This window comes from Phycomyces blakesleeanus (genome assembly GCF_001638985.1).
Source record: "Phycomyces blakesleeanus NRRL 1555(-) unplaced genomic scaffold PHYBLscaffold_44, whole genome shotgun sequence".
Classification (NCBI taxonomy): Eukaryota; Fungi; Mucoromycota; class Mucoromycetes; order Mucorales; family Phycomycetaceae; genus Phycomyces; species Phycomyces blakesleeanus.
In genome coordinates, this window is record NW_017265173.1 from 236592 (window position 1) to 262479 (window position 25888).

The following is a 25888-nucleotide window of genomic DNA, read 5'->3' on the forward strand; positions in this document are numbered from 1 at the left end:
TATCAATGGATCTTTCATCTAAGACGTTTCTCTCCCTGTTGAAATCCAGTCTATGCTAGCACCAGCCCCAAGCTTGATCGTTGAGTAAGCTTGTTAAAAACTAAAATACAAAAAGATAGATAATATATTAATTATCTGGATACTTTGGTAAACAAACAGTGGAGACATTAATATGATCAGTGATGAAAATATGGATATCGTCGACAGAACTGAAAATGATGAGCCCATGGTAAGTTATAGATATATATAGTATAAAGCCATTATACTGATTACTATTTACCTTATTAGAGTATGATGCTGATATGGAACATGATAATACCATAGAGGAATCAACTGCCATAGAAGAAATTGAAGATGAAACCGCACCTTTGGAGTTTGACTTCAGCCAACCTCTCCCCACTCCCAGTACCAATGATGCAAAGAACCTGGAATTTATTCAAATCGTCAAGGAGTTTGGCATTTCTTGTAATGCCCATGAAAAGATTGTCAGCCACTTCAACGAGATTCTTGCTAGCTCTACAAGCACATATAGAGCATGCACACCTTACCTCGGTCAAGAGCTTCTGAAGTGTTTCTCCAGAATAGAGGAGAAGAAATATGACGTTTGCTGCAATGGCTGTATGTTGTTTGATGCAAATGAAACCGAGTGCTTGCATTGCAGTGAAGATCACTACAAGAGTGCCCAAGACAATGGTACGTTGGTTCCTGCAAGAACCATGGTTCAACTTCCTCTGGGCACACAACTTGCTCTCTGTTTGGCCAACGATAGCACCAGAACAGAGATGCGCTACTGTTACCATCACGAGCCAAGTCAAGATGGCACAAAGACTGATGTATTCGATGGTCAGGCCTACCAGTCTAAGAAGCATCTCTTCTTGGGAAGTGATGACATTGCAATTTCGCTGTCTGTGGATGGGTTTGCTCCTCACAATGTTCCCAGATCAGTAACAATTGTCCATGCCATCATCTTGAACTTGAATCCAATGATCCGGTATGAAAGAAAAATAATGGTCCAGCTTGCCATGATTCCTGGGCCCAAGGCACCCACTGACTTCTGGTTATTTATGAGACCAATCGTCAGAGATCTCCGTGTGTTGCAGTCCGAAGGAATGATTGTCAAAACAGCCATGGAAACCATCAAGGCCAAGGTCCACATGTTAATGGCAACGGGTGATATCCCAGCTCTGGCAAAGCTAGCATGTCATGTTGGCCACATGAGCAAAGATGGCTGCAGAATCTGCCATGTTGTTGGTCAATCTCCTGGCCACGGTCAGTGTTTCCGTATGTCACCAGCCACTGCCCTACGTACACTGGGGAGCTTCCATGATTTCCGTGAGGCAGACAAGTCCAGCCAAAGAGGACTTACAGGGCAATCACCACTGGCAACATTGGATGCATTCTCCGGGCCATATTTCTTCGCCTTGGATGAAATGCATAGTATCTGCCATGGTGTAGCAAAACAGGTCTGGGGGCTCGTCACTGGCAAGTATGGAAAAAAACATCTGCTTGTTCTCTCTGTTGGAGTCCAGAAAGAGATAGGTGCAGCAATGGTATCGACAAGGAAAACGATCCCTACATTGTTTCATGGTGCTTGGAGAGACATATCAAAGAATGCAGGATACTTTAAGGCAGTAGACTGGGCAGACTTCCTTCTGTTCGTTGTTCTGACTCTAGTAGCAGAGCGGATAAGAAATATATCTGCACGGAAGACATTGCTTGGCCTTGTACAAGTGTGCAATTTACTCATGAGCTGGGAGTTATCAGCAGAGGAACAAGCCTCAATAAAAAGGTATATTAAATATCATTATTTGTTATTCTTTTTTAAAAATATATACTAACTTCTATCTTAGAGAACTTGTTGAATGGAACGTGTACCTTGAGACTCTGCTTGCCGAGGACAAGGTCGATCTTAAGGTTGTCACCATTAACCAGCACCTCTTACAACACTACCCAGATATGATTGAAGCATTTGGCCCGCCGAGATCAGACAGTGCTAGATTGGTAGAAAGAGCAATTGGCGAGTACTCTAATGCCATTAAGAGTAACTCTGCCATCAGAACCAACACTGGCAATATCATGCTTGGCTTGGCACAGACCAGACAGGTAGAGCACACAAAGGCATATATAGCAGCAAGACCGCGAGCAGCAAGACTTCTTGCATATGAAGATTCCTCTGCTGGTTGGCCAATGATGGGTGAAGGTGAACGTGTTGGTGCTGGGTCTGATATTGAGTTCTGGGGGCCTTTGAGGAATAGAACGATTTGAGATAGTTTTGAAGGCATTTCATGTCTTTCAAAACTTCTTGAAGACTTTTATGAATCAAAGGGGGAAGAGTGTAGCATGATTGAAGCAGCTATACAAACTAGCTGCAAGGCATTTGTCAATGGTTGTGTGATTGACTCTGCGTTCGACCAAAATTGTGTAAGAGAGGCACATAACATCAGATTACAGATTCAGGTTGATGAGAACCGCAACATTGGGCAGAACTACTCTCCAATCTATAAGGATTTCTTTGGGAAGGTTGTCGTTTTCTTTGAGCACAAGCTCAACAACAAGAGGTGGCCACTTGCTCTTGTCCAGGTATATGCTATCCATGAAACAAATGGAATTCCTGTTGTGACAAATGTACCTGCGAAGCCAAAGGTTGTTCATCTGGCTGATGTAAAAGAGCTGGTTAGCTTGATGGTATCTACAGCCACTAATGGATGGTATATTGTCTGGCCGAAACTGAACCGTGGGCCAAAATTGTTGCTTGGTTGTCATGCAGACATATAATTTGTTTTTTTTTGTGTAATACATTTTTTTTTCGAATTGTCTTAACTTTTTGCTGGGAAGATAAAATATGTTTAGATATTTTTCTCTCTTTTACCTCTGACTTTTAATAGTTATCAGTTGCAATCTACATCTACTAAAAATGTAAAATCTGTAGTTAAAATGTACTTTTGTCTATCAGGAGATTTAATTTTTGATGTTCAATTTGTCTTTTGTCAACCTTTTCAAAAAACAGAGACTTTCTTGTTTCATTTTGAATTTTTGATGATTTTTTAATTATTATAGACCGAAAAGAAAGTCACAAATTCGAAAATCCCAAGTTTTTTCCCATAGTGCTGAAGCATTTTTTTGTATTTTTTTTTACAAAAAAAAAAGAAATCTTTTGAATATTTAATGAATTGCTTTATACTATTTATTCTTTATAAATATCTTAATGTTATGCGAAATACAATTATATTTTTTTAAAGTAAAATAAAATAAAATAGCAAAAAAAACATATGTTATTTATGTAAACAGAGTTAAACAGTTCACTACGAGAAAAAACTCGGGATTTTCGAATTAGTGACTTTCTTTTTGGTCTATAATAATTAAAAATTCACCAAAAATTCAAAATGAAATAAGAAAGTCTCTGTTTTTTGAAGAAGTTGATAAAAAGCAAATTGACCACCGAAAATTAAATCTCCTGATAGACAAAAGTGCATTTTAACTATAGACTTTACATTTTTAGTAAGTGTTTATTGCAATTGATGGCTATTACAAGTCAGAAGTAAAGAGAAAGAAAATATCAAACTTTTATTACTTGAATAAAATATGTGAAGATAATTCAAAGATACGCTAAAAAATTAGAATAGGGAAGTGTATGTCATCATTGTAAAATTACTATATTGATATTTCATATCAAAGAGTAACCAATACATTTGTACAAAATATATGACGCTAATGACGACTTAGAAAATTTTTCTTTCTTGTTCTTTCTTTTGTTCATAACAAACTCTGACGCCGAATTTTTATTATTATCATGAATAATTAAGAAGATTCAGTAATTTATCTGCTTCAAGGTATGCGAGAAACACTTTGGGATATACAAGAAATGCTTATTATTTTGCAGAAGGGCCAAAAAGCACTCTAAAAGCAACAGGCATTCTACGACTGGAGATTTCTGAACTACCTAATAACATAAATGAATACACACTTGAGAAGCCCACCCCAGACTATGATGTAAGAAATAATGAAGCAAAGAAAAACATATAAGCTAATGTAAAGCAATATAGTTCTTTGATGTCCTAATCTCGAGATTAATGCTTGTATTAAAACTATAACTTTGAAACACGACTTTAAAATGATGAGTCATGTTCTTGGTTTAACTCAACAAGAAAAACAAAACAACTATTAACACGTTCATGTCTTATATGTAATGAAATGGCCGTCTATCTTTCTGTACAATCTTTAAAAATAAATCCAAATACGATGTCTATCTCAAGAAAACAAGGGCATAATGTGCGCCAAACATGTGTGTCTACTTAAACAAAGTTGCGTCGGCTTTACCACATGTCACAAAAACTGGATATTTGTTGCAAAAGTCTTTCAGTCATAGAAAAACCGCGTGAAGGAAAGAACTCGTAAGTTCATGTCAGGTAGGTATAATAAATTGTATACTTAATATGAAAACATGAAATTATTCAAATGATATTTAGCCAATACAATTAATGAATAAAGAATTGTCTTTTTTATAACAATTAATAAAAGTATTTTTAAATAAAAATCCTCCATGATATGAAACTTTTTTACCCAATTAAAATTGTGAACAAATCAGAATATATATAAATGAGGGCCATTTGAGAGAATGTTTCTGTTGAAATGACCAATACCATTGAAGCATATACAATAATAGAATGTATTTTATCCAATTAAAATAATTATAAAAACCAAAATAATATTTTATTACCAATTTAAGAACTTCTTTTTTCATTCTTACCAATAGAAATCTTTTTATATTTTTTTTCCTACCAATGAAAATAAGGTTATAGCAGATGGATAAATATAGCGGGATATGAATAAAACCTAATATCAATAAGTCAACGGCGATTAAAATATATTACTTAAAAGGGAACTAGAGATTCCACTGCGATTCACAAGAATCGCCAGCTCAATCCCAAGCTGAATCTCCAGCTGAATCCCCAGTGGAATCCCCACTTTTTTTCCCGTAGTGGTTAGATACAAATAAAACAAGATAATTTTCAACATCATAACTTCCTGAATAAGAAATGCTATTTACTTGCTTTTGAAAAGAATAAAATAAAATATAAAGCATGCAAGATACTAATGAAACTACATAAAAACTTGATATTTTATTATCTCAAAATAAGTATGTAGTTATGTGTATTATGGAATTAATTACTAATAGACTCTAATGATATAAGCAATATATATATATATTACAGAAATAAGTAAAATAAAATCTTGAAACATAAAACATGTTGTTGTGGGGAGAAAATAGAGCAAAATATAATATAGACGAAAGAATTCGTGAGAACTTGTATAGGTTGTTTATTTCAAAAGAAAAGTAAAGAATGATAAAATTCGATTGTCTTTCTACATGGAACTATCTACTGATATTTATATGTTTTTCTAATTTGTAATTCAGTGTGTGCTTAAGTAATCTTTATCACGATGAGTCATCTTCCAGGAGCATTGTTCTTCTGGAAAGATCCGGAAAGACCAATTGATATGATACTTCTCCAGTCAAATCAGTCCAAGAGTTTTGGTAAAGAAGAGCATTTATGCTATTGGTAATATTTTAGTATTCTGACCCAGATACTCGGGTAATGTTTCATAATATTAAATAGTTGTAGTTGTAGTCTCTCAATTAAGTATTTGTATAATAAAAGAAATATGTAGATGAAATATAGTGATGCCATATATATAATGTATATGTATTTGTATATCCCATGTCATGGTGATAATAATAAATAATCAATTATGTGTATGATGATCTGTGTATTAGATAATATCATAAAGGGAGATCCGTTTGACTGGAATAGCTGAGGATATTATTTTATCCTTCAGTCTTACTCTCAGATTCAGCAGTAATCAATACTCATTCACAACACATGTATTTAAAATAGACAATTTTTTTTACTTCTTGATTAAATGTAGAAAACAAGAAGTATACTTCAAACAATAAAAATCAAGCTGTCAGCTTCTCTATAATTTTATGATATTTTTACTTGTAAAAGCTATTAAAGCATTTTTCAGATTTGAAAGAAAATTATTATTATTATTATTAAAAAAAAATTAAAAAAAAAGAAGAAAAGAAAAAAAAAACGGGTGGGAGTTTGTGTTATTCTAGGGAAAAGAAACTTACCTTAGTTATCAACTTTAAATGCTAACAAATAAACTGAATAGACTTTTTACAATAATAGAGTAACTTACCATATATTGCTTCAGACTCAAATATGTTATTGTGTTATTCGTCTTCATCAGCATCGTCATCGTCATCGTTGTCATCGTCATTGTTGTTGTCGTCATCACCTTCCACAACAAAAGCGATACTGGCTTCTCCATCATCTGGGGAGTTTATGTCTTCAACGATGAGTGAAGAAGAAGAGACGGAGGAGGAGGAAGCAAAAGGAACAGAGGAGGAGGAAGCAAAAGGAACGGAGGAGGAGGAGGCAAAAGGAACGGAGGAGGGAGAGGACGAGGATTCCAGAAGGAAACTGGTCTGAGCAAAGACTGCTCGCTCCCAAGACATAGAAAGCCGAAGCTTTCTAGCCAAAAGGAACTGCATCCTGCAAAGAACCTCTTTGTCCAGAGTACCTACAGCATTGTCAAGGGCTTTTAGCCCTTGCTCTCTTAAAGTCCTTTCTTTTGTGGCACGGTGTTGGAGCCAGAAGGCATCATGCTTGAAATTTTATATATTAGTTGATTTATTTTTAAAACCTTTAGCATCTTTATATTGATTATTACCTTCAGAAGTGCAACTTCTTCTTCTGCTCTTTTCTTTGCCAAAAAGAGATGGACTTCGGGACGGATTTCCGCATCCCAGAAAATACTTTTTTTATTGGTTATTGAATCAAAGGTCAAAGACTCTTTTAAAAAAACAAGTATAAAAGTAAGAATAACAGTTTAATATTTCCATTGTGAAAAGTCTAAAAATCACTGTTACCATTGAATTCAAGGTTGAATGCTTGGACGAGGTAGGTAATTTGTTTGGCCTGTTTATTCAGGCTGGTTTGGTGTTTTTTTGCTTTTTTTGTGCCTATATATATATTTAAAAGCATTAATTCATGAAATAATCGCAATCACTTTTTCCCCTTCTTACCGATATGGCCAGATTTGTAAAGCAATGTTGAGGTATCATGATACGCTTGAACATTGGCTCTAATCGCATCTTTGAATATTTTTTTTTGTAAGCTAGGAACTTGTTGTACCCTAGCTGGGCATTTTCTTCCATATATTTTATGAGGTTTGTATTTTCTTCATCAAATTCTTGGAAGCCCTCAACTTCCTCCTGGATCTTCGCCTTCAACTTCTCCACTTCGTGCTTCAGCCTATTGATCTCATCTTTCACATGATTTCCGTTGGCATCATTAGCGAGCCTACAATAAAATTGATTTTTTAATGACAAAAAACATAAGAAAAAAGCTCTAAATACACTTACTCTCTTAGTTGGCGCAAAATTGTAAAATTTACAAGGAACAAAGCAATATTGCCTTGAACCTTACGGCCGGACTCCATCAAATCAGCAATGTCAATGTAGTTCTCCAACTTCTCTACCTTGTTAACATGCTGCTTCCATTCTCGCTCAATCACAACACAGTCAAATCCCTCCAAAGCCTTCCTGGATTCTTCTATGATGCACTTTGCTTTGACATACTTACTCTCCAACATCAAGCCCAACTCAACCTTCTTCGTCTCATTGCGGAACTTGATGGCTCTGTACAAGACCAACTTCCGGTTTGCTTGTCCCATCTTTCTGGTCATCGTCACAAAGCGGTTAAGATATGACCAGAGGCGTTCCAAACATTCACCATCTGTCAAGCCAAACCCATCTCTATATTTAGGGTTGAGCTTAACCTGGCAGTGTTGAACATGAACATATGCATGGAAAATCGGAACTGCTAGTTTTGATTTCTCCATCAGTCCGGGAAAGTTAGCCTATGTTAAGTATTGTTACTATATGCTTATATATTTAACATGTACGTTAAAAATAACTCTGTATTTACCTTCAGTGACTTTGCCAGCTTACAGACAACATCATACATCACATTGATGTTGGGAGAGTTATCAGCAGACTGGCCATCACTACCTGAATCACCAAGTAGTTGATTAATTATGAAGAGAGGGTACTTAAACCCTTCACCAGTTTCCATGTCTACCAACTTAATGACTGACTCATGGCGTGCACAGCTCGCCGCAAAAAGACCCTTAATAGGGTACTTTATGGACTTTGCCAAACTGCCAGAGCCAGCATGGAAGTTGCTGTCGAACCGACCTATCTATAAGTATAAAAAAGGCTTAGTATGTATTTAATATCTTGTCACTTTTTATTACTTACGTCTTCTTCAGCCCTCTCCTTCTCATACGTCTTCACCACGTCGTCACCAATCCACACCTGCTTGAGTTGAGCCTCTACTTGCTCCAACTCTTCGCCAACATCACCCTCACCATCTTTCCTCCTCTCACACTTCAGGCTAAAATTGCTATCCATGGCAACATATTGACAGTCGTCAACGGCCACATTGCTGTCAACCTGATATAAAAATACAACTTCAATACTTTGTTGCAAGTAAAATATGACATATTATTCACTTACATCTGGACAAGTAGGGCAACAGTTGGATTCCCGGAATCCAGGCGAAAGCTTCTCTACCTTGGCCTCAACAATCATCGTAAGCCTGATGAAGACATGCAGAAGATTTTGGCAATATGCCTTTGAGATCTGTCTCTATTTATTTTATTTTAACACAATATTTAAAATCGATTAGTAACACATACTGATGTATAATTTTTTTTCTTACCTCAGCACCCAGATTGATCTTATTGTACAGATCGGCCAAGCCCTGGCCAGAGGTGGCAAGAACATCTCGCATGTCTCTCATAAACTCAAGAAGTCCGAAATTAATTGCATATTGGACATTGTTGAGGGAAGCAGGGAGCATACCCATCTCAACCAACTGCTCGGGAATGGACTTGCATCCGCAAAAAACAACCTCAAATGTTCCTGAGGCTGTGTACACATATAAGATGTTAATATATTAATCTAAGGGCAGTTTTTCTTGAAAAATTAATAACGATTGCTTACAATGCAAAAAAAACATGTAGATGTTTTTCTTAGAGAACTTTGTGCAAGAACAAAGGAAATGAGACAAAGGAGCAATAACCTTCTTATCCAGACAGCCATCCTTGCATCTTCCAAGGTAACGCAGGAAGGAATCAGCTAACTGGGGAAGCAAATCTACCCACTTGTTGTAGAGGCTTCTTTTCTGGGTCTGACTGGCTTCATATGTATCGAAATCAATTTCGACGTCCAAGTCAGTCTGAGAAGCAGCAATGTTCTTGGAAGGCGTTTCTACGGGGGCTACAGCCATGGTTCTTGCTCTCTTCTTGCGCGTATATGTACACTTTAGGCGAGGACTACTAAATTCCGCCTCAGGAACAGATGGGTTTTCAGTGGGAATATAATTCAAACCACTTATTGGAACGTCTTCAGAAAAGTAATCCAGTAAGAACTGAGGTACAGCTGTTCTCTGTCTTCTTTTGATAGTACGCTTGCTTGGGTTGTACATGTTTAATTTGCTTGTTAAATTCAATAAAAAAATAAAGAGTAAAGGATTATCTATATATCTAAAATCAATCAAAATTAGCAGCATCACGTGATATACGAATTTGCCTGTAAAACATCTATTCACATCTAAAATCTAGCACTTTTACTATAATGTGCGAGAAGTCACACAATAAGATAATAAGATAGAATGAAATATGAAGATAAAGATAATGTTTATTTGTGATAATATTTGTGATATTTATATTAATTTATAAGATGCTGCAGTATCCTAGATTCTAGTTAAGTCCTTTTGCTGCGGTATCTTGCTGAGCAATGGTTGTCTTCTTCTTCTTGGCCTTGCTCACCCAACTACTGCGGTTGGAGTAGTTGCTCCTGATTGGGTAGGATTGGAACTGAGTGTCAATTCCAATCCGCTCCTGACATTACTATGTCACATGATATATCAAGATATTAACCCCTTGAATTTATTTTACAAACTATTGCCAAAAAACTTATATAACTATCAAACCAAACTCTAACTTTGAAAAAAAAACCCAAAAAATAAAATGTCATCTACTCAACGTCGTTGTGCTGCTTGCCATATGCTTGGACATAGCAGAAGTACTCATAAGCAATGTCTCATGAACCCAAAGAACATTTCTCTCCACATTCCTCAAAAGAGAACTAATGTAGATGAATATCCTGCAGAAAGTAGCCAAAGTAACTATTTATTTATACACTTATGCGTATTACTGCAAGTATTATATATATTTTTTAATAATAAATGTGTTTATAAAAAAATAGCTGCTGCCTTGAGAATAAGAAGTGAGCCTGTCCAAGACCAAAATTTGGACATAGAAACATCGACTTTTATTTCAGTTTCTGAGTTGACTGAATTTCCACTCGCAAATGAGACTATTACTGAAGTTCTTGAAGCAGTCATGGAAGAAGAGATTGAGGAGACTTCATCCGATGAAGAAGTGACTGGAAGAGAAGAAGAAGTCGAGGAGATTTCAACTGTGAATAGAGGATCAATTTTACCCCATTGTCCTCACTGTAACGGAACTGATCATCACCGAATTACAAGCAGATTTTGTCCAAACAATAACAGTAGCAGAGCAAGAGGATCTAGAAATCGAGGCAGAGGCTTGAATAATATTGCCCGACTTCCAGCTATTTCAGAACCAGCAGTTGATAACAGGGGAGATATGGATATCGAGTGTCGATTTTGTGGGGCAATGATGTGGGCACATGAAAAAAACAGTCGTTCTTCTTTAAGAAGCCCCACGTTCTCTATGTGTTGTAACAAAGGAAAGCATGTTCTCCCCCAAATTGAGCCAACACCTACAGGAATTGCTAAGCTTTTGAACTATAGAACACGTGATGGAAAGAAGTTTCTTGAAAACATTCGAAGCTATAATAGTACAATGAGCTTTACTTCTTTGGGAGCTAAAATTGATACCTCTGTTAGCAACAATATCAATGGGGCATACAACTTCCAGATTCACGGAACAATTTGTCATAGAATTGGATCTATTTTGCCAGTGACAGAATCTGATATCGCTCACCCAAAATTTGCTCAGTGCTGCTCAGATAGATCAAAGACAGTACCATTCCCCACAATTGGAGAGAAGTGTTTTGGAGAAGATTCAGTCCATTCTTATGGAAACAAATCCATTCGTACATCTCTTCAGAACAATGGATCAAATTTCTCGGGAAAAGGGACAATCTATAGATCTCACTTTGCGTTTAGTAGCTGAGGGGCCTCGGGATCAAAGACGGTACAATGCTCCAACTGCAAGTGAAATAGCAGTTCTTATTATGAATAATGAAGAGGGTACTTCAAGAGACATTGTGCTGCACACCAGAGCCAACTTCCAACAGAACATCAATGAGTACCACCGATCTTATGATGCTTTACACTATGTGCTACTCTTTCCACATGGTGAAGATGGTTGGACCGTTGATGCCAGCTCATTGTCAGGAGAGCATGTCACAGTAATGCAATGGTACTCAAACCGTTTGATGTATCGACGCAACACACAGCACCTCCTCCATCTTTTTGGCCGTCTCTTTCAACAATATATTGTTGATATGTATGCCAAAGTTGAGCACGATCGGCTGCACTTCATCACCAGCAATCAAAATCGTCTCCGTGTAGATCTTTATAGTGGAATTCAGGATGCTGTTATCCATAACGATTGTAATCTTGCAAATCTTGGAAAGAGAGTTATTCTTCCATCTTCTTTTATTGGTAGCCCCCGGTATATGGCTCAACTTTATCAAGATTCAATGAGTATTGTGCGTCGTTTTGGCAAGCCTGATTTGTTCATAACTTTCACTTGCAATTCAAAGTGGCCAGAAATCACAAATTCCCTGTTGGCTGGGCAAAAAGCTAATGACAGACCAGATCTTTGTTCTCGGGTTTTCAATATGAAGCTCAAAGAGCTCATGATTGACCTTACAAAAAAAATATTCTGGGGAAAGTTTTGGCCTTTATATATGTCATTGAATTCCAAAAGCGCGGACTTCCTCATGCCCACATTCTTTTGATTTTGCGACCACAAGATAAACCAAAAACAATAGAAGATTTTGACAGAATAGTTTCGGCTGAAATCCCAGATCCTGAAACTGAGCCATTGGCATATGAAACAGTAAAAAAATGCATGATGCATGGCCCATGCGGAAAGAAATATCTAAAAGCACCATGCATGAAGAATGGGATCTGTTCAAAGAATTATCCTAAAAAGCTTTGCAATGAGACTAGCGATGGTGGAAACGGATATCCTATTTATCAACGCAGTCGAAATGGAAGAGTTATTAGAAGAGGGCCAAAGATCATGGATAATGGATGGGTTGTTCCACACAATAGATACATATGTGCAAAATACAATGCTCATATAAATGTTGAGATTAGCACCTCTGTTTCTGCCGTAAAATACCTCTACAAATATGTATATAAAGGACATGACCATGCAATGGCCCATGTGCAGCCTACACCCACCAATTCCGCTCCACAACAACAACAAGAGCATGTAAACGAAGTTAATGAGTTTCTTGATGCTCGGTATGTCTCCGCTTCTGAAGCATGCTGGAGAATATTTTCTTTCAAGCTTCATCAAGAGTATCCCAGCCATCAACGACTTTCAATCCATCTGGAAAATGCCCAACCCGTATATTATAATCCATCTTCTAACCCAGAGGATGTTGCAAATTCCAGAAAAAACACTACTTTAATGGGATATTTCGACTATAATGCTACACACCCATCATCTGAAAAACTTCTTTACGTCGACTTTCCTTCTCTTTATGTATGGAATACAAAAGAACGAAAATGGACAGCACGTAAGAGGTTTGATAAAGGAACGATTGGCAGAGTTTACACAGTGTCTCCGAGAGATATTGAAAAATATTCGTTATGATTACTGCTGCATAATGTTAAAGGGGCCAAAAGCCTTGAAGACATACGTACAGTAGAAGGATGTGTGTATGAAACAAACCAAGCTGCATGTCGTGCTCTGGGATTACTTTTGAATGATGATGAGTGGAGTAACTGTATGGAAGAGGCAGCAGCTCATCAGATCCCATTTTCTTTACGAAGACTCTTTGCTATTCTTTTGATTTTCTGTGCAGTATCAGATCCTTTCTCTTTGTGGCTTGCTCATCGCGATTCTATGATTGAAGATTATCTTCATTTGGCAAGAGAAAGTAGTGGAATTCCTGCGTTAGCCCCCACACAAGATATGTTTGACAGATGTTTATGGGATATCGAAAGTCATCTATCTGCCAACTCTATGTCTCTCATGTTGTTCACTGGATTTGTTCTTCCACCAATGCCTGACATCCAGCACTTTAGCCCAAATGGGCAAGATGTTCAAGCCATCATACAAGAACAAGAAGATTTATGCGATCAAGCCCAGCCTTTGCCAGATCCAGATACATTGACATTCAATAATTCACAAAGACGTGTCTATACAACAGTATTAAGTGCAATTGAAGAAAACGTGGGAGCCTCAAGATTGTACTTTGTCGATGGTCCAGGTGGGACGGGAAAGACATTTGTCTTTAATGCCTTGCTTCAAAAAACTCGCCAACAAGGAAAAATTGCTCTTGCAGTAGCAACAAGTGGAATTGCTGCATTGCTGCTAGACGGTGGGCATACAGCACATTCCAGGTTTAAGATTCCAGTGCAAGTTGATCTTAACTCCTTATGCTCCATCAACGCAAACTCGCAAACGGCACAACTTATTAGAAGAACGGAATTGGTTATCTGGGACGAAGCTTCTATGATTAGTAAAGATGTTTTTAATACTGTAAGCAGATCCATGCAAGATATAATGAAGACTGTCGATCCATTGCTTGAAAACGTTCCATTTGGAGGGAAGTTGTTTGTCTTTGGAGGCGATTTTCGGCAGGTCCTTCCTGTTATACCCAAGGCAACAAGAGCTCAGGTTGTAAGCCAATGTATCAAGAAAGCATCTGCATGGAGAAATGTAAAAACCTTGCGGCTTACAACAAACATGCGAATTGCCCAAGCAAATAATGAACAAGAAACATTAGAGCTTAGGGAATTTGGAGCATTTCTCTTGCAAGTTGGTAGTGGTTCTGCCCACACAACAGGCGGTGATGACACCATCCCAATTCCGCCCCATATGTTACTTTCTGGATGTAATCCTGCTGATCTGGCCAAAGCAGTTTTCCATGATCTCTCCTCTAATGCAGCCAACCCTCATTTCCTCATGGGCCGTGCTTTGCTTACTCCTAAGAATAAAGATGTCAAGAAACTCAATGATATTCTTCTGAGCCAGTTTCCTGGAGAGGCACGAGAGTTTAAGAGCGTCGACCAGGGAATTGATGAAGATGGTCAGTTGACATATCCAGTTGAGCTACTAAATACCATTGATCCTGGATCCCTACCACCTCACTCACTGTCCTTAAAAAAAGGATGTCCTATCATGCTTCTTCGCAATCTTGACCCAAAAAACGGCCTCTGTAATGGTACACGCCTGATTTGCAACTCTTTTGGAACATCTGTCATCAGAGCAACAATTGTGACTGGATCAAATGCCGGGCAAGTATCTCTTATTCCAAGAATAAAGCTTAATCCATCTGGATCAAATGGTGAAATTGAATTCCAGCGGTTCCAATTTCCAGTTCGTCTTGCATTCGCAATGACAATAAACAAGTCACAAGGTCAAACTCTTGAGAGTGTTGGATTATATCTCCCTGCCCCAGTATTCTCCCATGGCCAGCTGTATGTTGCTCTATCCCAGGTCAGAAAACCTTCTACAATCAAGATAATGCTTGATACACCAGCAAATTCCAACGAAACGGCAAATACTGTATTTACAGACAATGTTGTATTTAAGGAAGTCTTTGACATTTAGTAAAAAAATATAAATAACATACACTATAAACTCATCTAACCAATTTTTTTTTGAATAATAAAACATCTATACATATCCTTTCTTTTCATATAATTCACTCAAATAAAATGTTCCTATTAATTGTGCTATACGGTACTTAGACTTCCAATAGGGAAGGGTTTTATATTAACTTCTGGTAGGCTCTGGGGCCCCCCCGAAGGGAGAGGGGAGGGGGGGGACCCCCCAAAGGGGGGGGGGGGGGGGGGGAGCACCGCTCCCCTAGTGATACTCTAAATGAGTTCTGGTATTGGTAACTGATTGCGTCACTAAAGTGGGGCGCTTTGTAAAGCTCAAGGGCTGTAGAAAACCATATGGTAGCACGAAATTGACTAATTTAGAAAAACTAGTAACAAGTGGTAAAATTATCAGCCTTACACTAGATTACTAGATAACTAGATAACACTATGCAGTTAGCAAATGTGACAAATAATTTTGCGGGGGAAATTTGCACTTTGATAGAGAAATTGTTATCCAGATTTGTATGGTGAACGCAACACACCGTCGAAATCCCGAAAGCACAAATGTGGGACGAAATTTCGATTTGCCTGCCAATTTAATGGGACACTTTCATCCAATTTACACTGCTATTGGGTTATCGTGATTTTTTTTTATAAAAAAAACACCCCCCTGTAGGGCAATTATGTGACTTCAAAAAACCCCTTCAGAGTCATTCTCAGCTTTTATCTTAAAGTACCGTAATAAAAAGACCATAAAGCTTACATAAAATTTTATTTTACAAAGGTATAATTGTATCAATCTCAAGTAGAAACACTGTATTATTATTTTAGAAAGATGTGTTTACCTAGAAACGTCGTATCCCTCGAATTCTTATTTTATTTATTCGACTTGTAAAGTTCTGTTATTAAAGCTGCACATAATACTCAAAATTGTGAACACAGTTTTCTATCTTTTTGTTCATTTAAAGATATATAGACTCCAATATCTATTTGAATTTTTCTTCAATTATCATTATCAAAGAAAAAAAGAAAAAGAGATTACCAAGTAAATAAATAAGCATACTTACATTCAGAAAATATTAATTTTTCACTTTTATTTTTATCTTATAAACATATATAGACGAAGGAATCTGTTGCCAAGACAACTGCTTTTTATTTCATTTTTTCTTCTTAAAAAAGAATGCAAAATAACAGGCAAACAAATAAAAGAATGTGTACGCTTATTTATCAATTCTTACTATAGAAAGAACTTTTTGAATTTATGTATGTATGTATGTATGTATATATATATATATTTACACGAAAAGAAAGAGACATAGAGAAGGAGAGATAAAAATAATAATAATTACATAGCCAAGCTTTTCTTTCTTATTTTCACTCCTTTTTTTTAGTTTTTGTCAGGAACTAGATTGTCATTGGATGATACCAAGGTCGAAATCCTACGAGAAATATTGACTTGGGTGGTTACAGTGAGAGCAACGGATTTGGATCGGAAACGGCGTGTGTTCTGCTGAGGAGATTCGGGTTCTAAGGTTTCATCGCGAGCAAACGCAACCACACTTCCACTGTCGGCTTCAATGTGGATGTCCATTGTCTTTGGAACCTGAAAAGATCTCTTGTGTGGCAGAAGAACTTTATGTTTATAGTTATTATGTTTGTTAATATTAATTCAATTGTTTTTTCGTTATTGCTATCATTAACAACGATATCATTATCATTACCGATTCGCCCGTCTTTGCCATCTTCAGACATGTGTATACTACTTGCAGTCGAAGATAAATCTTCTCTAGGAGATAGTGGATGATCCTTTGGCAATGCACTGGTCGCTGTGGCGTTTTCTGCATAAAAAACATACATAAAATTTAATTTAATATAACGGTTTATTTATTTATAAAGAAGAGAAAAATAAGCTTTTGTATGTAATATATGTATGTTCTAGATTCCAGTCAAATAAAAAAAAATAACAAATAAAAACAATATTTACCAAGTTTATTGCCAGCAAGTACTTTGTTAAACTTCTCGCTGGGCTTTGCAGAATCACCTTCTTTTGATAGACTGAACCAACGGCGTACCCTGCCTGCGGTGCGTGGTTTAGAAGGATTAAAAGGGACATTAGGCACAAGCCGAGGGTCAAGGAATTCGTATTGAGTTTGCATTTCAGGGGTGGACGAGAAGAGGTCAGAGAAAAAGTGCTTCTCGGGCATTAGCCAGAGACTTTCATCCTTGAAACGTGATTGTTGCTTTTGTTGTTTGTGATTTAATATATTTTTGGGGATTGTTTCATTTTTAGCAATCATGGTATTGGTGGGGGTGTTTCTGGCTGTTTTTGCTGTTTTAGACTTATCATTAGTATTTCTATTACCAGTAATAGAAATAGCAGTATTAAAACTAAAGGCAGAAGTGACCGAAAAGGTTGAGATATCGGGATCCTCAATTGCTTCTGTTGGGGTAAATTGCTCCGAATGATCGACAGGAACTACACCATTAGTGCTATTGTTAACGTTGGCTCCATCTTCATCTTCATCTTTGCCTTCGCCTTCATCGTTTTCATCGTGCGTATTATTGTATCCTCTACAAGTCCCAAACAGACCGCCTTCATTGTTTGAGGGGAAAAAGACAAAATCATCCATGTTAGGCAAAACCATCGTCTCGGCAATAATTTCCTGGATCTTGGTCTCGATTGCCTTGACGACAACCGAAAAGCCTGCTCTTTTGTCCCAGACGAGAGGCTCGACAATCCACTCCATTTTTGGCATTTCGTAGAATCCGACCCAGATGCGGTTTGTCGGAGGCTCCTTGATCTTCAGGAGAACCTTGCCCTTGATTTGTTTGAGGGTCATAGCCAGGACAATGTTGACCGTCAAGGGGCGCAGGCGGTCGAGGTACTTCCAGCGCAGGACGGCTTCGATGTCGAACCGGAACCCACCACCGTAGACCACGTCTGCTTCCATCGTCATTTCTCCAGCCGGACTGAGATTGAGTAAGCGAGGCTGAGTGAAGTAAGGCAAGGCGTGTCCTGGGTTGACCGAACGGACTCGAATGGTGTCGAGGAAAGGTGGGCGGCGAGCATTGAGTTTTTCGATTTTTTTACAGATCTTGTCGTGAAAAAAGGTCTTTAGGCTGTCGGTTTTGTAGAGCCCAAAGAAGATCCGACCAAGAATGGAGTTGAGCCACTGTGTATGGAAGTGGTGTTCATCGCTGTGGATTGTGGCCAAGAGCTGGTTCATGGCCGTCTGGTCAAATCTGGTGGAGTCGAGACGGCGTGAGGTGCGGTGTGGTTTGTGGTCAAGTTTGCTGGCATTGACAAACGCAAGGTACCAATCCTCCTTGTCGACGTTGCGACTACAATTTATGTACAGGCTCTTGCCGTCATGGGTGAGAAGAATACGAGTTGGACGGGAAAATAGTTCGTGGTCCTTGAGGCCAGGTGGGTACATGCGCACACTGTGTTTGTGGATCACAAACACTTGCCGACAATCGAGCTGCCGCTCCGAGTCGTACAGAAAAAGGGTGTCGAATTTTAGTACCGCATAGTAGTGCTGGCTATAGTCAGATGAGCTGTTTGAGGGTTTATCATGATCATTATCATTGTTAAAGAGGTATTTCTTCAACATGTATTTGATTGTTAGAGACGGAGTTTGTGGAGGACTGGAAGTAGCTTCGACCCAACCTGTTTGGAAAAATGGTCCACTTGCCATGACCGTCTGCTCATTGCGAGTTGGGCCTAGACCAGAAGAGCTGCGAAATAAAGGGACTATCAATTTTCTGCGCTGGATTGACAAAACCACCAGAGCCACCACCGAAAGAGCTGGGAATAGGGTGAGGCCGCCGAGAAGGTAGGCTACTGTAAGAGAGACAGAGTCTTGCATTGATTGGCCGAGCAAAACAGAACAGAAAACAAAAAAGAGGCAAAGCAATGAGACTTGCCTATTGTCTCTTTGTATTTATACGGTTTTTTCCCTGATACAGTTTACTTGTGAGTAACGTGCACAGTGAATGTGTCTACAAGTCACAACCACGCATACATGCATATACACATACTAATATACACAAAGGCATACAGCCATACAGCCATACAGACATATAATACATATATACTTAAAATGTCAAATATATATAACCCTATCCAGTGTTTGTCCGATTGTATTTGTTTGGTTTTTTTTGTCCTCCAAACAATGCCTGCTATTTTGTGTGTATTTGATGATGATGATAATGATGATGACGATATCCCCTTTTTTTTGGGTTTTGGTATTTCTCTTTCAGTTATAATACAATACAATATAGTATACTATAGAAATGTAATAGAATAGTCTACTATATATATATATATTGAATACAAAGTAAATAAATAAATCAGATTTAGGCAATAGGACCAGCACCACCAGCTTTAACCAACTTCTTATCGTGCATCTTTTTACGGTTGTGGTTTCCGAATCTGGCTTTGTTTTTGTCCTTGTAGGATCTGTCTTTGGCTTCTGTGGGTGGAGGTCGGTTATCCTTTTTGTTCTTTAGCTGCTCCTTCTTTTGTGCCTCTGACACTTGAGAGGAAACTTGAGCCTGACTACCATCGAATAGGGCATACTTGTCCAGAATACGTTGTTTACGAGGCTATTTTGTTTTGTTCGTGTTTAGTTAGAAGGGATAATAGCAATAGCAATAGCAATCATGCAAACAATGTACAAGTAAATCATGATAATCATAGTCACAATCATAACCATAATAATTTTAAAAAATAAAATAAAATTAAGCTTACATTTCTGGCAAACATAACTGCCCAGCCTTCTAGTTGTTCGTCTGTCATATGTGTCTTCTCTCTCATGCTTGTTCGCTTTGCAGACCTGCGTACAACAGGAGAGCGTGCAAAGCTTTCGGGATCGCTTGTAAACCAATGCACCAAATCACTCTCATTGAGGATATTTGGATCCACAATCTCTTTTTTAGGTTTCGCAACATCTTCGTTGTCCTCTACTGCACCAGACCCAACGGCACCTCCAACGTAATCTACATCATCGTAGGTATCATCATAATCCTCTTCATACATGTTGACCACCCGTTGCAAAAGATTAGACTTTTGACTATCCACAAAGCTCTTGTCGTCTATAACCGATTTTGCGGTTACATCTCTATCAAAAAGAAAAAAAAATTAATAAATCAACTTTCTTGTATACATAAAATAGGTAAAATTGAACTTACGTTTTCTTTCCTAGGTGAATCTTTGTTTTGTCAACACTGTGTCGTAGCATGTCAAACTCATCATTGTCAAAGATATTACGTCGTGAATCCAATAAGTTTTCCTTTTCATAATCAGCCGCACCATGTGGAGAGGCTTCCACTTGAGCGGATTTCTTTTCTTTCGGTGTTTGTCTAAATCCAACAAAATCACTTTGATTAGTTAAAGCCAGTATAGTTGGTAGAATTTTATCTCTCTCTCTCTCTCTCTCTCTCTTCCTTTCTTCTATTCATTACAAACAGACTTAGCAACCTACCTCTTCATTGAACGGTCCAAAGTAGCTAATGATGGTGGAAGGGTATCCTCTAGCAATTGCATCACAACTCGTTCAGGGTCATTCTGGTTTTCTTCCAGACATGCTTCGATAAACCCGATACCCAGATCAGGAAATACATCCAAAACCTGAGAAACAAATGTCATTTGTTCTACATTTGCATCCGCATCCGCATCTGCATACACATGGTTATCACCCTCTGCCGACTCAATAGTGTTATTGCTATGATTTGTTGTCCGTGACTTTGTCTGCTGCTTATTTTTCTTGGGTTTCTTTGGTATAGCCGAGTGCCACGGTGATATTCCTTGGCTCATGTCTCGGACCTGCTGCATCGACATCTTGAGGAATTCTATCCGCTCATCTTCTCCACCCCACAATGAACTGTTGACTATATCCAGCTTTGCGGAGGCACAGAATGCAACCTCCCAATCCATGACCATTGGCGCATCCTCAAAGATGCCTTTACCACCTTCCAGACCATCATTTTCTATCAGTTCCAGAATGTACTTACTCCAATGGTCGACTATTGCGTCTTTGTCGCTTGACAGATTTTCAATAGTTTTACCAAAAGAGGAAGAAGAAGGTGTCAAAGGAATCAGCTGGGTCGGGTCATGAGTGTCGGTGACAAATCCAAGTAATAAAAAGAAGCGTCGATCCATCAGACTGTTGAAGGTAGAGACCAATGCATACTTGAGGTGATAAAAGAACGGGTGGTCTTTTGATTCTGCTGAGACTGACTGATAGATAGTTTCAAGGCTGTGGTAGCACTCCAAGACTCTTTTTTCAATATCGTGCCTTATGAAGAAGCCGTCTATATACAAGGTAGCCGACACTAGGACATCTAACAGGCGACAGACTACAAATGCTCTCTCCAGAGTCTGTCTTTTTGGTTGCGTCGAAATTGCCTTTGGGAGGCCGACAAGACAATCTGTCAAGAGAGTCAAAGATTCTTTGATGTGCCCGGAGATCATCGGACTGTTGTCTAGCAGTTGGGAAAAAATTTGGCGAACAGTTACTGGGTTGGAGGAGTTGTAGACGGCTGCAAAGCTTGTGAGCTGGCCGGATGAAAACAAAGGACTTGCTGCAAGTTCGATCCGCCCCTTGGATAACAAGGATGCCGCGCGTACGTAGAGGACAAACACGGCGCGGGAGAGTGCAGGATCGATTGGCGTTTTGTCCATCTGGACGTCGAGAATAGAGGTCAGGAGAGTACTAAGACTGGTATTATTGATCCACTCATCGCTAAACTCTTCGTCAGAGGTGTCCAAAAGGGTGTTGAGTTGGGTTATCCAGACTTGTTTGGCATCAGTCCAGATTGTTTCTGGAATCGAGTGTGTGTGATGAGGAAAGGGAATAAAGGTAATCATAATTATTATTATTTTGATTGAGTTATTGAGTTGAGTTGAGTTGGGTAAATGAGATAAGATATATTATTGCGTTTGTTGCTATTTCTATCTCTTTGAGTGCCTCTGAGAAGGAGTAAATGAAAACAAAAAGGTAAAGAATATGTATATGTGTATAGTGTCTGTGTGAGGTGAGTTTGCGGGACTTCTTTTACTGCGGTTCATTGTAAGGCAAGTATGCATTGGTACTTTTTTTTTTTTTTTTTAATTTTTTGTGACTATTCCATTTTGTGACATTTTTATAATCCGCTATTCTTTTTTTTGAACAAAATTTACGACCAAAAAAAATAAAAAAAAATATAGTAAAATTAGCTCAGCCAATCAAATTAAATATTGTTCACATACCTATTTGTTCTAGGTGTGTTGTTAAATTGTTGAATGTAAAGCATAATAATAATAATAATAATAATAATAAAAGCTGCACGCATGCTATGGGTGAGAAAAGGCCAACAAGCAACACGTATATATATAAAAGAATTGAAAATTATTTAAGTACTACAATTACCAACCATTCTTCTTTTTCTCCCGTTTACTTCTTATTTGTCTAACAGTAATATTACGGGAACGACATTTCTATCTAACCGGACTGATAGATTGGGACTATATGTCCGAAATCAGGTGTCTTTTTCTAATCCTTCAAGGCAAAATGGCGTGTCCTGGAAAAAACGCAACATATTCATTGTATACATTAGCTTTACTACTTTGTGTTAATCTATCTATCCCCAGACACCTAACTCTTATTATTTTATGAGCAAAAATCTGTATTTGGGCAACTTAATAATAAAGTACTGTCTCATACAAAAATCAATTGCTGCATATTCAATTAGTAGCCCTAAAGTTAGACTTGATAATAAAGAAATGATAATAATTAGTCACAGCTATACTATATCAATAGTCAGCTATGTAGAAGATCATAAGGAGTTGTTGTCATTAAAGCGTGACGCAATCTTGTTGAATATTTCACTAATTATCGGCCTTCTTACGCGTATCATGTGTTTCTCTTTCTTTCACCTACTTATATTCCCAGAATTGGACAGTGCCAACTGATAGGTAGTCCCCATCCACTCTTTTTTTACAAAGTATAAAAGAAAATCTTTTCGAATATTATGTACCCTGGCTGTCATTTCTTATCATAATAAGAATGGATCCTTAGGGACCAGATATAGTTATGCCATGCCGGAAAAGGGGCCACGATTTGTGGTCTGGTAGAATCAAAATGTGGCCCCCACCAGGAAATGTCGTCCCCCTAAAATTAGCCCAGGCTATCTAGGCTGTCCCACCAGGCTGTCTGTAAGGTTCCCTGTACTTGTCATTATCTTTCACAATACCACGGCAGAATTGACTAATCTTGCTGTTGCGTCAGAAAAACTACCTTTTCTTTTAGAGCTGCCTTGCCATGGTTGGGCAAAATCTTGCTACTTGCTTAATTCTTGATCAATATCTGATCAATTGTAGCTCACTTCTCTCAATCCACTCGTAACTCTGGGACATTTCCTTACCCAGAAAAAAAGCCATCGCTTCGACGGATCGATCGGAATGACGATACAACGATCCGATTGCTCTATACCATAGCACACCAAATCATTGATGCCGGACCGAACGAAAATGAGTCAGTCCGTCACCACAAAAGAACTGGACGATATCCACGATCATTGTATAAAAGCAAAATTAGATCCGCTTGACGATGCCCTAGGTGAGAGTTTAATAAAACGTGGCCTGGGTCGTTTGGATCGAGTTTTGGTCAAGATAAACGAACTACGAAAGAAGTCAACAAAATCTGCACTGCCAAATAATGACAAGGATCTTGTAATCAAAGATTGGGGCTTTGTGGATAAGTACTATGAAGATCATGGATCATTGAATTGGGAAACAATTTTTAAACTTGGTAAAGCAAAAGGTCTGTTTGCTAATTATTCAAAATGGACCAGTGCCAGTATTTGTGTTCATCTCAGAAACTTTAACATTTTGGCACAAACCAATAAGGCCTACCTAATGACACAATATGTATTAAGTAGACGAACAATGGAAAACAAAACCCAGTATTAGGGCTTCCCATGATATAATGCTTACGTGGGTATCATATACAATGATTCATTCTCTTGGTACACTTTTACCCTTGGGAGTCTGAATAAGAAAAATGTTTTTCCCGCTGTGTGTGTAGACAAAAGATTGCCTGCAAAAGAAATTGAATGATACGGATAGACACTCAAACTAGATTGTTAACGACTTACTTTTCCCCTTACTGATTCCCACAAGATGTATCTCAAACTTATTTTCAATATCCTTGATATTCTATAGGATCTCATCCCATTTCTGGTCACTACTGCCGATTGGTACCAGTGCATACATCTTTCAATCTATCAGAGACGTAAGGTTAACCAAATAAATCCCTCCAATGAGTGTTACATTGATTTCGATTTACAATCCATATCTAAGTTTTCTATCACAAACGCATTTCGAAAATAATTGAGTTAATCCTCCAAGTTGGGGAAAGGACGGATGATCCTCTTCATGAGTGTATATGTGAACTGACTAGAATGTTCTTCCAAATCTCTGAATGTGTCCTTTTGCAAACAAACACATACTACACTCGTACGAAAAAAAAAGAAAAGTCTTTAAAAAATCATGGTGCTTTATCACCCCAGAATTATATACATCACATTCTTTAATGAGTATCTTTTGAATTGTTCATCGTAAAGGTGTAGATTTTTATATTCAAATAAAGCATAGTATATATTTTATAAAAAAAATAAAAATAAAATTTAGGTTTAATATATGTTGTTTCTACTACGAGCAACAATCGCAGCCTTAAATTCTATCAGACATACTGGCAACAAGATCAGCTCCAAACTTTGGGTCCATCTGGTCCCATTCCTTTGAAAAACAGGCCTTGAGACCTTTAGTAGTTAATATACGCCTTTTTGCTTTATAACCCGACCCTTTTATGGCCTTCTATACATGTTCAATTGGGTTCAAACCAAAGCTTTGGGAAGGTGAACATAGTGTCATGTCACTCATCTGATCTTTGATACCATGAATTGAAGTAATTGTATAGACAGTCTACATATACGTCTTGGTTGACTGAGCTTTCAAGAGCCACGAGAGGTCCGAATCCTCCTACCCAGAAACAACCCCATACCATTTACAGAATCTTTCCAAAACTTCACTGTAGGAACTATATTTCTTTTCTGGAAACATTCTCCCGTCTTACGAATTACGGATGCGTCAAGAAACATTGTCCTTCACCATAAACCTGGACTCATCTGACCAGATTACTCTTCCCCAGTCTTCAAGTGTTATACTAGCTCTGGTTCTTGCCCAACGCAGCTTATTTTTTTTTTCATATGTTTAGCTGTCAACTTTGGCCTGGAAACGGGCAGTGTAAGAACCAAAGCTGTCTGCCCAAATATAGCTAACACCCGTCTATAGACAAAAGTTTACACCGGCATGTGCCAGACTACCTTGATGATATTGATACCCCTCAATTGGATTGCGTATCACACTCAAACAAAGGGTTATATTATCAGTAACGATTATTATTTTTTTGTTTCCCTGATCTAGGCTTTGGATCAGTTGTCCAAGTTTCTTCCCATCTCTTGATGATGCTTCTAATCGTTGAATAAGGGATGTCAAGGACGTCTTTGACCACTTCTGGGGAATTCTTAGCCTTGTAAAGAGCAATAATGTCTCCAAGTAAAAACTCTGACTACTCTTGGCAAGGTTTGTTCTTTTTTTTCGTCCGTTTTTCTATTGATGACCTGAGGCTTTTATTAATGTGGCTTTGGAGTAAAAAGTAAAATAAAGTAAGAAGCAATGGAAAAAAAAATCCAATTTTGGACGTTTTGTGCCGACTTTTTTTTATACGAGTGTATATTCTGTGAGCACCTTAAAATGTGCGTGTGTGTGTGTATAAAAAAATTAAAGTAAAAATTAAAATAAAAAAAAATTAAAAAAATTAAAAGTAAAAAAAAAAAAAAAAGAGAGAAAAAGACAGCTTTGATCGTCTATTACTAAAATGGGTGCATTGAGTAAGTCAATTCGAATCTATTAGTGAGTCATT

At 37.9% G+C, this 25888-nt stretch overlaps 6 protein-coding genes across 6 annotated transcripts; 3 read left to right on the forward strand and 3 right to left on the reverse strand.

Moving 5' to 3' along the window:
- Positions 1-172: 172 nt before the first annotated feature.
- PHYBLDRAFT_176119 (hypothetical protein) lies at positions 173-3105 on the forward strand (the record flags this gene model as incomplete). Its single annotated transcript, XM_018437664.1, has 7 exons — positions 173-229; positions 291-693; positions 1294-1789; positions 1851-2200; positions 2309-2708; positions 2886-2916; positions 3058-3105. The coding sequence occupies 7 exons, from the start codon at positions 173-175 to the stop codon at positions 3103-3105; spliced, it is 1785 nt and encodes a 594-aa protein (XP_018283569.1).
- A 4632-nt stretch (positions 3106-7737) lies between these two features.
- PHYBLDRAFT_103719 (hypothetical protein) lies at positions 7738-7893 on the reverse strand (the record flags this gene model as incomplete). Its single annotated transcript, XM_018427782.1, has 1 exon — positions 7738-7893. A coding segment is annotated over one exon (156 nt), but the record flags the coding sequence as incomplete, so codon positions are not given.
- A 2211-nt stretch (positions 7894-10104) lies between these two features.
- Positions 10105-11937, forward strand: PHYBLDRAFT_64601 (hypothetical protein; the record flags this gene model as incomplete). The annotated part of the gene is made up of 3 exons (XM_018441320.1): positions 10105-10258; positions 10343-11218; positions 11295-11937. Coding segments are annotated over 3 exons (1673 nt in total), but the record flags the coding sequence as incomplete, so codon positions are not given.
- A 4371-nt stretch (positions 11938-16308) lies between these two features.
- PHYBLDRAFT_176122 (hypothetical protein) lies at positions 16309-18790 on the reverse strand (the record flags this gene model as incomplete). The annotated part of the gene is made up of 3 exons (XM_018437665.1): positions 16309-16553; positions 16643-16759; positions 16906-18790. 3 exons carry the CDS (start codon positions 18788-18790, stop codon positions 16309-16311), a joined length of 2247 nt encoding a protein of 748 aa, XP_018283572.1.
- A 490-nt stretch (positions 18791-19280) lies between these two features.
- PHYBLDRAFT_176123 (hypothetical protein) lies at positions 19281-21792 on the reverse strand (the record flags this gene model as incomplete). Its single annotated transcript, XM_018437666.1, has 4 exons — positions 19281-19529; positions 19675-20044; positions 20115-20285; positions 20408-21792. The coding sequence occupies 4 exons, from the start codon at positions 21790-21792 to the stop codon at positions 19281-19283; spliced, it is 2175 nt and encodes a 724-aa protein (XP_018283573.1).
- Positions 21793-23433: 1641 nt separating this feature from the next.
- PHYBLDRAFT_64604 (hypothetical protein) lies at positions 23434-24722 on the forward strand (the record flags this gene model as incomplete). The annotated part of the gene is made up of 3 exons (XM_018441321.1): positions 23434-23832; positions 24127-24196; positions 24595-24722. The coding sequence occupies 3 exons, from the start codon at positions 23434-23436 to the stop codon at positions 24720-24722; spliced, it is 597 nt and encodes a 198-aa protein (XP_018283574.1).
- Between the last annotated feature and the right edge of the window lie 1166 nt (positions 24723-25888).